Here is a 13279-nt window from a genome sequence, read left to right on the forward strand (position 1 = left end):
AAAGGTAAGGTGAGACACGAGCAAAAGACATAATTATTTTGCACATCTATGGTCCTTCACTACTGGCACACAGATGGAATATTAGTCAAGATGGTCATATCTGTTACCCAGTGGCCTAAACAGGATTAAATTAGTTAAAAGACAACATGAAAAGAGTGACCGATCCCGACTACAGTCAGCTCCCATTTGCACATGATTTGACTTCAGACAAATTGATACGTTTCATTTTCCTTCTGAGTAAGTCCTCAAAAAATGGAACCTCTGGCAAATCTTGTCTAGCTACTGAACTAGCTAGTTAATTAGCAAGTTGATCAATCAATAAATTATTCAGTCATATAATGGAACAATTAATTAGGTAGGTCTGGACTGAAGATAACACTGGCAGTGTTAGAAGCTACAAAGTAAAATAGATATATAACAACTGATGAAAATAAAACTTATAAATAGAGATTAAAAAGGGACTTGAGGCAGACAGAAACCAAATGTGGACGAACATAAAATAAATCTATATTAAAAAAATTAAGCATTGTAAATAATGAGGAAATAATATTAAATCAATGAGATCCACAACTCACACTCTTTACTGGTATCCCTGAGTTATATTAATTTCAGTCACAGAATCCATAACAAATATTAAGAAAAGAAACAGGATTTGAAATAGCACTAAAACAGTATGTACAGTCTAAGAAGGGATAGCAGCATAATATAAGAAGCCATCTTTGAGCTTGTTAGGTATATCAAGTGTACAAACAAAATAATAAATGAAACCTAAACCATTATTCTTAATGAATACTATTTTATCCTGATGAACTTTATACCAGTTTAGAAAAAAACAAAAAACTAAGGATGCTTTTTATTAAGATCTAAGAAAGATATGAATATGCATTCAGTCAGCATTTAGAAACTTAAGAACTACATTTAAACTTCTAAACCCAGTATTGTGTAGTTTCAAAACATGAAGAAGAAAAAACAAAATGTTACCTTTAATGTTTAACGTGACAATCACTTTCAGTTTGATATCTGAAAAGTAACTGATGTCACAAGTATAATTCCCTTCATCTCTGAGTGAAATGTTGTTAATCACCAGGGAGGCATTCCCTTTCTCCAGCTCAGTCGCAGAAAGCCTTGCTCTTCTACTATCATACACATTGTTATTCAGAAATTTGGCCACTTGACTTCCCTGGAATTCCCACTGCACCACAAGATGATTCAAATCCATTGTTTCTGAATCGATATTGAAGTAGCACGGCAGCAGTACCACTGACCCCTGATTGGCTGTAACTAGGAAGCCACGTGCGACTACTTTTGGTGTACCATCTGCAACAGCACAAAATAACAGTTCACTGTTAAACTGCATAATAAATGGTATATTTCATGAATGTCTGCTAATGTGCATTGATACTGAAAACTTGGCTGGAAAATACATTAGGGTAAAACTGACTTGAAAATACAGCTGTAGTGTGATAACAATGTAAAATAAGTACAAAAATCATACAACATAAATAGGTTATAGTGAAAAATAATTCATTTAAAATATGCAAGGCATTTATGAGTAAAAATATACAGTTAAACATGGATTGGTTAGTAGGTATGCGAGCAGTAATACCTGGCAGGATTAGACATTATTGAGAAATACCAGACCACCCAAGGTAGTTGTGTGGTTTGACACCACAGATAGAGAGCTTACCAACCTGTTTGGTTATTTCCATTAATACACAAACTTTAAAGCATTTCAGCTATTATATTTGTTTTATTATTACTGTATATATTTGTGCAGTCTGTAAAAATACTTCCTCCACAAAAATGGCTACAAATTAGAGAGGAAATAAAACATTTTTTGAAATAATTTTTCTTTTATTTTGCTCTAAAATAAATATTCAACAGATTTTAATATGCATGGTATGCATGATTATCATCAGAATGATAGCAGTGATGGCCAAACAAGGAAAGAAATTCTACTGCAGCCAAACTATGTCTGCATCTATCATGTGATAAAAGTTAGCTTGTGGTAGAAAATCTAAAAAAAATAGCATTGTTTGGTTAATTCCTGCAACGGAAACAAACAATACTTATGATTAAACAGAATGATGGGTAACACCTTTTTAACAATGTCTGATAAGGAGTTTTGTTACTGAAAGCGTCACTGCCTGAAAATATGTTAAGGCTAAAACTCCTGTGCGAGTTGGGCTTTGCAGTGGCACACAGTGCAGCAGAAGAAAAGGTATAATCAGAAAAACATTGGACAAAATCAGTGTTCTGTTAATGGGTGCAAGACACTTATGGTAAAACCACACAGTTAAGCTTGGAATGAAATGGATTGTAAGAATGTATGCCGAGATAAGGCAGTACACTGTTAATGAGGTGCATTGTGCCAATCTGAGTTTGAGTCTGTTTCTCTGTGTAATCCATATTAACAAATATTCTGAAATGATTCCCACAAACACATCTTCTAATATTTCTATTTCAACATTCCTGAAGGCAGTCAGGGTTCATAAGTACTGTTCATAGCTGTGTATGGCTGGTATGAAATTAAAAAAAAAACATGTGCCAGAGCTCTAGCATCAGATGAAGGGCAAAAAAAAATAACTTTGCTTTTTTTAAACTGTAGCAAACTTCTTGCTACATTTAACAGACAGGTGTTAATTTATACCATGCATGGAGTGTTACAATGCTCAAGTTTAACTCTTTAAAGAAAAAAAACTTTTTTGTCTTTTAAGCTGTAGCAAACTGCTTGTTGCATCGATTACAAGCAGTTGCTGCAGTTTAGAACACACACAGAATGCCACAGTGCTCAGTTTCACCTGCAAATGCAGTATTAGGATTTAAAAGCTGATATGCAGTAAAAGGTGATGACAATCAGCCAATTGTGCCCCATAAAACCTTGCTCTCAGGATGGCTGCCCCTTCACCCCACCCTAGCTATGCTACTGTTAGATATGCAGAGGGAGACTGTTCTAAAAACAGGGAACATGCTGGTTTAAGTATATCTCTCATCAGCAGATGCTGTTAATGTCATGATGGAGGTTAAGGTTTTGGTGTGTATAGCCATAGCACAAGCAGGTCTGTGGAGGTGACATATATATGAGGAGCAGGGGCTTTTATAGTATGAAAAGCCAGGTGAGATCATGCTGTACAAAGCAAAGTATAATGGGAAGACTTTTAATCTGTCTGGGTAGGTTATGTTGCCTAGTCACTGATCTTCCCTGAGTAGCCTGTAGGAGACAGAATACATGGGATATGGCTTTGAAGCACTCTGCAGAGGACATGTTACTTATGCCCTGTAATCTTTTACTGAGGAATGTCTTTGGACATCCCATTTGTTGGATGTGCCTGATTAGGTACATACCAAAAGGGGGCATTGTACTGAATTATAGGGCTGATGAATGCTGAATACAGTGAAACAATAACCTCCTTTGACTTAGAAGCCATACCATTGTTTATAAATTGCAAAACATTGAATGATTTTCTCACTGCCATAGACACGTGATGATAAAAGGCTAGATTACTGTCTATGTGTGCCCCCAAGTCCCTGACTACTGGGTCAACTCTTAGAGGTGCATTATCAATGTGATAATTACCAGGGGTGGTTTTCTTCTCAAAGGATATTATTATGCATTCCATGGCATTTAGTTTTAATCACTAGTGCTGACAACAGCTATTTGTCTGTGTCATCCTGTCTTAGACAACATTAGTGCTGCTGAAGGATTCCATGATTGCTCCTAATTTGCAATCACCTGCAAATCTGGTAAGCCAGAGGCCCTTGACATTGACCTTGACATCAGCAAAGCAGATGCAAAAAGGAGCAGTCCCAGGACCGATCCATGAGGGACTCCACTGGTGACTGGCCACTTTCTAGAGGTGGACTCTCCAGTTCTAATTTATTGGTTCCTGTCTGTGAACCAGCTGGCTATCCACCGGGTGACTTAAGGGTTTATACCTAACCTCTTGAATTAGTCAACAATACATGAGTTGTGCATTGAGTCAAATGCCTTGTCGAGGTCAGGATTTGTAGCGTGAAACATTTTGCCCTTGTACATTGCTCGGTGACCTTCTCAAAGAATTCCACCATGATGAGTAGGCATGAACTGCTCTTGATGAAACCAAATTGGGTTGGGTTCAATCGCTAGAGGTTTCATTGTTAATGGAGCCACCAATACTGAGCCAGAAGACATATCAATACTATTGGCAGACAAACTCAGTTGTAACTTTCCCCCCTCTTGCTCCCAGCCTCCGGTTAGGAAATACCATCAAATATAATCCCCCCTACTCTCACTAGGAAACAATCCCAATGCAGAGATAGTTAAAGAATGCCCTGTAGTTGTCCTTGGCCTGGGATGCCAAATTTGCCTCATGCTTGGTTTTAGTAGACTTTATTCATCCTCTGAGGTGTTTTAGTTTGATGAGAGTGCGTTCTTCTTGCCAGGTGCTACACCTTCTAATTTTGCCATAATTTTCTTCCTTCTATTATGCACCTTATTGATATTGAATTCCACCAGGCTGGCTTGTTTTTTGAATTAGTTCTATACTTATTCCTAGTGGGTACAATTGCTTTTATACAACTATTAATATGCTTGTATAGGGTTTCTCTGAACAGTTCTGTGTAGACAGCAGTGTTTTCAGTGGTTATGGGGGCTTGAAATCTTGCCAGGTTATCACTTAATAGTAGGATGTAAGCCTTAGTATAGTTCCTGAACATTCCAGAGTTAGCTGGGATTCTGGGTTTTATTTTTACTTCAAATGAGACTCTTTTGTGGTCTGACCTTACTAGAGAGAACATTACATTGGGGGGGGGGGGGTGCAGCTCACTCCTGAGTAATGGGAGGACCACATCCAGTATGTTTGCACCCCTGATCGATGTATTGACAATCTGGTCCACGGAGTGTGTATTTACAAAATCCAGGAATCTTTGTGCCTGCACATTTGGTGTCATATGTGATTCGCAGTTAATAGCAGGGGAAATAAAGTTGCCCATGTACTGTATATGGTATTGGGTTGGGCTGTGAGTGTTTTCTGTAAGCTTAAATACATGTTATGGATTTCTTAGTATAGAGGGCGTCCCATAACTTGCAAGAAAGTGGTATGGGATTTTGTATGTGGTGATTTGAACATGGAGAAATTCAAATGCATTGTCCTGTTTGACCAGCCTTAAAGTATATTTATTTTTATGTAACTTGAGACATTACCTCCTTTAGTCTCTGCCTGTGTTGTAGCCGGTCTAAATGTGTGGAATGCATTATAGCCATGTACCGCTGGGCAGCTTTCTTCTGCTTTAAACCATGTCTGGTATGTGAGGGGAACTATCTGACTGAGTTAGTAAATATTAACAAAAATGAGTGAACTCTTTGCATATCTGTTGCTAGTGGTCCATATTTTTCAGTTAATGGTATGGCAGTTGAAATCCCGCATAAGCAACATGTTTGGCTTCATCATTATATTTTTCAATCTGATTTAAACTTTATGTGGTATAGAAATATATATGTTTTATATCTCTAAATATATAATCTATCTATCTATCTATCTATCTATCTATCTATCTATCTATCTATCATCTATCTATCTATCTATCTATCTATCTATCTATCTATCTATCTATGTGTGAGTAAACACTTGCCCAACATGCTGATCCCAGAATTGGTATAAATAGTTTGGGTGGTGTGGGGGTATAACCCCCCACCTATGTGGGTTTTATTTACTCTGCAGTGTGTTTCATTGTAGTTTGTGCAAGTGTTTACTTGCCCTGGGAAAAATTGGGGTATGTTGTTTTTGCAATTTTTGTGTGATGAAAATGAAATCCAGTGATATAGCCTTTTTGAATATTAGATGTTGATCCATATATCTATCTATATCTGTGTGTGTGTGTGTGTGTGTGTGTGTGTGTGTGTGTGTGTGTGTGTGTGTGTGTGTGTGTGTGTGTGTGTGTGTAGGTAGAGGAAAATAAAATGGGTTGTGGAATTTCAGTTGAATGATTATTTTGAAAAATAATATTAAAACCCAGTAAGCTCCATCTGAGGATCTTGGAACCATAGTTTCAGCAAGCTTTACAATAAAAGTTAGAGAAATTTGACCAGTACTAATAAAGGTAATTTCTAGAATGATATAGCCCTTGTTAGTGAAATAATAAACAACTCAGGGGCTTAATAAATTCCATCAAAGCCAAGTATGAGGCTAAAGTGACCAAATAAAATCACAATGCCAGTTTTTGTTATGTTCGTAATCTCAAAAACACAATGCAGCAATGCACTCAGCTGATTGTGAGCAATGTTAGTTACACTGAGCCAGAAGGTATAGTTAACCTACAGGTCGATAAATTCAGCTCTAGCTTCAACCCTCTCTTTCCCCTCCATCTGTTTCTCAGGATATACCTGAAACTGACTAACCTCCAACTATCACACAAGACCAAGTCCAAAAAGTTCTTTCAAAAATTGAAAATACTCCATTGTTGGGTCCTGACAATATCTCCGGATGCATCCTATAAAGCAAGAAGCATGATTTAGCTACCCACTAACAATGCTGTTCAACTTCAGCCTCCATACAGATTTTGTACTAAGCAAATAGTGAACAGGTACACTCATTGTCTTGCATAAAGAGGACACTTCCACCAACTCAGGCAGTCAGACAGCCCTATGTTAGACCAGCTTCATATGGAAAGCCATGGAAAGACTTATATAATTAATCAATGAGGAAACAGGTAACCTCTGAACAATGGCACCATCTCATTTTGGATTCATCAAGGTCAGGTTATGCTTTCTTAAACTGGTGGACTTGTTTGATAAGGTCACCAAAGCAATTGATGAAGATAAAACAGTATACACCACATAACTGGATTGGCCAAGACTTTTGTCACAGTCCCACATTAAGCCATAGTAGTGAAGATAAATAAACTGGGAATAAATATCTACATCACCAGCTGGATTGAGAACTGGCTTACAGATAGGATGCAAGAGATCAAAATAAGGGAAGTTACCTAACTATGGTGGGGTCCCCCAGGACTCAGTGCAGTGATCACTTCTGTTTGGCATCTACTTCTGTGATGTAAAAGCCAGTACCAATGGGTTCTGGCTTAATAAGTTTGCAGATGACTGCAAGTTAGGAGGAGTTATTGAACCTCCAAATGACTTAACCATCCTGCAGGAAGGTCTGTTCTAAACAAATAACTTGGGCCAGAATCATAGACTGAAGCCAAGTGCCAAAAAATGCATTATGGTAACCTTTGGGAAGTTACCTACTTCACAATAACTACCAGAATTACAATGCACCTGAGAGTTAACCCATTTTGGGTTTGGGAGCTTGTGTGGACAGTGTCCACCAACATGTATCTATTGTCATAAGAAAGGCCTTCTATATTGTGTAGCTTATAAACAAAAGGATTATGACCAGATCTAGAGATGTCATTATCATCCTTTACCCAACCTTCATTAGGGCCAGTCATCGAGTATAATGTCCCCTTTGGCATGTATCTCTCTAGACAGGTGCATTAACAAGAGCACCCACATATATACTTACTAACAGGATACAAGGCCTAAAAATTGCCCTATATGTATTACTCAAAGCCCTGTCACTATTCTCTGTTTCCTGTAGACTGCTAAGAGGTAACCTTTGTCTGGCATATAAGGCATCCTCATACCCAATACTGATGGACCTACTACACGTCAACAAGTTAAATGGCATTGAAAATACTCAGTCAGGGGATCTAAACCTTTTCTGCAATATCAACAGAGTGGTTGAGAGTGAAAGGTAAATCTCGCATTGGATACCACTGCTCTAGAGTAGAGTCCCCCCATCCATGTAAAACAAAGCTTATCCCTGTACATATTTAAGTGCAACTTCCATCTGTGGATAGGTGATAGAAAAGTTATCCCAGGACTGCCTCCTTGTATTATTACTGGGAAGAAGCCACTCCTAAATGCTATAATCCCACACATATGTCCCCTCAGATTATCCATGGTATGATCCCGGTTATTCTCACTAGGAGTAATATATCATTTTCAAATATTGGATTGGTATTGCTAAGCTAACACCAAACGGGATATGTTAATTCAAGCACCAAAAGGGAAATGGTCTATGCTTAAAATGGCCTGCAAGGGCAGTTAGTGTAGTACCTGCCTATGAGCCTATGTAGGCAGAGGTGCAGTGAAGAGTAAAATGCCAGGGATTTGGGAAGGCTTGATTTGTTTGAAGATGTACTTTAACTTTATATTCTCTTCCTGCAGTGATCATTATTATTTTACATGGAAGTTATTTTACAAATATATTTCTTACCATTTTTTAAAGTAACTCCATTGTATATTGGATCTTTTTCCTGAAGCTGAGTGTTTCTGCAAACTTTAGGCAACACAGCTGTACTACAGACACCCCATGCATGTGCTTACTACCTTTGCTTTATTTTAGTCATTTTGTTTTGAAACTGTGATAATAAAAATACTCCAAAACAAAGGTGAAGTATTCAAAATAGGCAATTTAATACTAACAGTAAGAGTTTTCATCACACAGACTTTTAAGTCAGTAATGTAATCAGACAATAATACTTCATTGTAAGATCACATTCTTTACTGATAGAATAAATCACTTTATCACACTGGTCTCCCAATAAACACCCTTTGTATTGAATATTAATCAGCCAAAACCCTTCACTTTTAAAATAAATGCAAAGTTTAAAGAGCCATTCAACCTTAAATTAATAGATCAAGCCAAGATCCGGTGCAATGAAGATTATCCAAAGTAGGCACAGTAAGCAGGTAGCAGTTGATCAAGTAAAACGGTTTTATTATCTAATAAGTAAGCCTCCAACAATGAACATCAACAACCAAACAAACAAATTCCTTTAGATATAAAGTGCAAACATTTAGCGCTTTCGTCTCCACACCGGGAGACCTCTTCAGAATAACTTTACAAAAATCAAGTTTGCCTTATATACATCTTGCTCTACCTCATTAATCAATTAGTTTGTCAATTAACTAAATTGCTGTTGTATTACAATCTTATTCAAGCAGAGTTAACTAAGTGAAATTTTCTTTGGCTTGAATAAAATAAAATAAAGTCCTGCTTAACTTAATAAAAAATATTCCTACTGAGTAATGATTACATTCAATAGGACATTCACGTAAAACAGCACATTTATATTTATATTTATACAATAAAAATTTAAAAGAAAAAGCAAAAATGAAAGTAGTTAATAAGCAACACTTCTTTGCCACTTGCTTCATTGTATAAGCCCTATCTGTATAGTGTCTCATGTGGACAAACACTGGTATTGTCAGTTAACATACATTATTCCTTCCAAGAAAAAACATGCAGGTATAATAGCCCCTTTTCTTTAAAAAATTCATTTGAATTATAACATTATTAAATCAAATTCCATACAAGCATAAATATATAAAAAATCTAAAAATATACGACATCATATGTATAATTGATACAATTGATATAGTTAATAATAAAAACTTTATAAATATATAAATATGTAAATGTATAAAATATTAATATTAAAATACTTAAAATGCTTGTAAGTACATAATGAATGGTGTGAGTCTGTATATGTTTATATATGAATATATAATGTATAATAAATATATAATGAATAAGTAAACGTTAAAATAAATACTGAGTCAAATGTTGAATATTTTCTAAGTAAGAAAGCTTTTTTATATAGTACTTACTAAAACACTCTCAAAACACAAGAAGGTTTTATTTCCTGCAGTGCAATGTCAAATCAAACTGTAGATAGATGCTGAACATCTATTGTTGTTGTACACCCTTAGCCAGTTTGGGGTCTGAGGCTAAAAACTTCAATGCTGGGGTGTTGGAAATATGATCATTCAGGCCCTTACCACAACATGCGTTTTTTCTTGGAAGGAATAATGTATGTTAACTGACAATACCAGTGTTTGTCCACATGAGACACTATACAGATAGGGCTTATACAATGAAGCAAGTGGCAAAGAAGTGTTGCTTATTAACTACTTGCATTTTTGCTTTTTCTTTTAAATTTTTATTGTATAAATATAAATATAAATATAAATGTGCTGTTTTACGTGAATGTCTTATTGAATGTAATCATTACTCAGTAGGAATATTTTTTATTAAGTTAAGCAGGACTTTATTTTATTTTATTCAAGCCAAAGAAAATTTCACTTAGTTAACTCTGCTTGAATAAGATTGTAATACAACAGCAGTTTAGTTAATTGACAAACTAATTGATTAATGAAGTAGAGCAAGATGTATATAAGGCAAACTTGATTTTTGTAAAGTTATTCTGAAGAGGTCTCCCGGTGTGGAGACGAAAGCGCTAAATGTTTGCACTTTATATCTAAAGGAATTTGTTTGTTTGGTTGTTGATGTTCGTTGTTGGAGGCTTACTTATTAGATAATAAACCCGTTTTACTTTATCAACTGCTACCTGCTTACTGTGCCTACTTTGGATAACCTTCATTGCACCGGATCTTGGCTTGATCTATTAATTTGTGGTGGTACGAGTGTTTGGTTACTAGCCATTCAACCTTGGTAACTCAAGGGGATTCAACCTAAATTTTCATTTTAATTCCCTAACTTCTAACAAATTTTCCCTGTCACCATCATGAATGTCTTTATTCTGAAAATCCAGAACAAAAAATAAAAACATTTAAACTGGCTGCACGCCACACTGTATCTGTAAAGTGCATTGAAAGAATGTTTAGAAATAGCATACAGGTGTTCATATATTCTTATTTTTAAAGCTCTGGTTGTCCTTCTAACATAGCACATGCAACGTAATCAGAGTCACATGTAGCAAAAAACAAGGGAAGTTACAGAATTATAAAAAGATTTCAAAAACAATTTGAACCATGCTCTCTATATCTATAATAGGTTCATAGGTTCATACTAGGCTATCTGCCCGAGGGCATTTACAAGCCTAGCCCATAGTTTTGTGGCTTACACCACCCCTTTAGTATGGGGAACTATACCCATTATTTTGCTGTGCCTCTGTCGAGCAGTGACACTGAGGTAATCCCTGGGGTATATCTGCGATCTCCCATCCATTGGTCAAGATTTCTCTTGAACAAGGCCAGCGAGGTGCTCTGCCTCACATATACCGGGATTTTGTTCCACAGCATAGGGAGTCTTTGGGTGATGAATCTATCCCTCCAGCATGTCCTATTTATAGCTGTGTCGAGGTTTAAGTCTCCCGCCCTTGTGGCTCTGACGGATCTAGATTTTTTGAGGTGAAGCATATTCATCAAATCTGGGTTTGACATGGCCTTGTATGTCAGGCAAAGGTCACCTCTGAGCAAGCTGTAAGCGACTGAATAGAGCTGGAATTCTTTCAGTCGGGCAGCATAGGACAGATTTTTGAGACCCTTTATCCTTTTGATGAGGAACTTTTGTGGCCTCTCCAGCTGCTGCAAGTGTCGGGTCAGATACGTTCCGAATGGGGCATTGTACTCAATCATTGGTCTGATGAGTGATGAGTATAGGGAAACTATGACCTCCCTTGATCTAGATGTAAATCCCTTCACGATAAGGTGGGCAATGTAGAAGGTTTTCCTAACTACTTTAGCTACATGTGTGTCGAATGACAGGCTACTGTCAACCTGGGTCCCCAGGTCCCTGATAACTTCTTCTGTGCTCAGTGGATTGCCACCTATATGGTAGCTAGGGGTAACCTTGTTTTTCCCGAAGGGTATGACTATGCATTTTTTGGCATTTAACTTTAGGCCATGGCTCTGGCACCAGTCATCCGTTTCTGTGAGACCCTTCTGAAGGATATCTGTGTCAGATGTGTTTTCAACTACGGCGCCCAGTTTGCAGTCATCTGCAAACTTTGTCAGCCATAACCCTCCTGTGTTTGCTTGTACTTCGGAAAAGTAGATGCCAAACAAGAGCGGGCCCAGGACTGAGCCCTGTGGGACACCACTTGTGACAGGCTTTGAGTCTGACATGGCGCCAGCAACTCTGACCCTGTGGGTTCTGTCACTCAGCCAGTTTGCAACCCATCTTGTGATGTATGGGTTAACATTTAAGCTGATGAGTTTTTCAATGATACCCGAGTGGGGTATTGTATCGAAGGCCTTCGCCAGATCGAGGTAGGCTGTATGGACTGCCTTTCCCTCATCAACGGCTTTGGTGACTGTTTCGAAAAAGTCAACCAAGTTTAAAAGGCATGATCTGCCTTTGACAAAGCCAAACTGGGTTGGATCCAAAGTCTGCAAATTCCCTATGTCTTTATTTATGAGGTCCATTATGATCCTCTCCATGGCTTTGCAGATAAGGCTTGTCAAGCTAATGGGCCGGTAATTTCCAGGGTCGGTGGAGGCACCGCCTTTGTGAAGTGGGACCACAGTCGCAGTGCGCCACTCCCTGGGTACGTATCCAGAGATGAGACTATGATTAAACAGCTGTCCTAGCTGTGGGTTTAATTCCTCGTTGAGTTCGTGGAGCACACAGCCGGGGACACCATCAGGTCCCATGGATGCTGTGTTTTTTGCTTTGGAGAGAGCAGTTCTCACTTGGATGTTAGAGATGTTTGGGGGGCTGCAATCATTTGGTATAGATATCTCTCCTTTTGGGGGGGAGGGGGGGGAGAAGTTTGCACTGAACCTGTCAGCCAGTATGTTGGCAATGTCTGTAGGATCAGTAATCTTCATATCATTTTGAACTAGTTCTGAGCATATCTGGGAGTTTCCTCCCAGGTTTCTAACATAGCTAAAGAAGGCCTTATGATTGTCTTTTGAGTCTTTAGCTATTTTTCTCTCAAAGTTTGCTTTGGATGATTTTATGAGAGCTCTTAGTTTTTACTTATAGTGATCAAAGGTGTCTTACCTTTTAAGGATTTTGCTCTGTCTTGTAGTAGCTTCCTCCTTTTGTTGTAGAGTTTGTTTATGGCTGGGGTCCACCAGACTGGACGCTTGCCTTTGGTACAAAGAGTCTTTGTTTTGCTTGGGATTGCCTTATCCATGCAGTCCTGCAGGTGCTGGTAGAAGGCATTTGTAAGTGATTCAGCGGCTTGAGTACTGTTCTCCGCCAGCTCGGGGGCCTTAAAGGAGACCACACTAGTCTTTAGAAGTGTGAAGTCGGCTTTCGAGAAGTTTTTTACTGTGGTCTTTTTTATTTCAGGTGGGGGTGGGATGAGGACCTCCAGCGAGATTAGTTTGTGATCTGATCTCACCAGTGAGGGGTATACTTCTGGTGTTGAACATTGTGCTCCCATATTCGTGATGATGAGATCAAGTATGTTTTCTCCTCTTGTGGGAATGGTGACTAGTTGTTCCATGGCATTTGAGTTTATGAATTCCAGGAACTTTTGG

The 13279-nt window shown here is 37.9% G+C and overlaps 1 protein-coding gene across 4 annotated transcripts in view; it reads right to left on the reverse strand.

Moving 5' to 3' along the window:
• Window positions 1-13279, reverse strand: part of LOC122806592 (basement membrane-specific heparan sulfate proteoglycan core protein-like) — a 1657353-nt gene that overhangs the window by 648036 nt on the left and 996038 nt on the right. For all 4 annotated transcript variants that reach the window (XM_044077142.1, XM_044077143.1, XM_044077144.1 and 1 more), the window contains one exon: window positions 982-1317. In XM_044077142.1, coding sequence (XP_043933077.1) covers window positions 982-1317 — 336 coding nt within the window. The remainder of the gene's footprint in view (window positions 1-981; window positions 1318-13279) is intronic.

Source organism: Protopterus annectens, chromosome 7.part0 (genome assembly GCF_019279795.1).
Source record: "Protopterus annectens isolate FY-2018-M chromosome 7.part0, PAN1.0, whole genome shotgun sequence".
Lineage (NCBI taxonomy): Eukaryota > Metazoa > Chordata > Ceratodontiformes > Protopteridae > Protopterus > Protopterus annectens.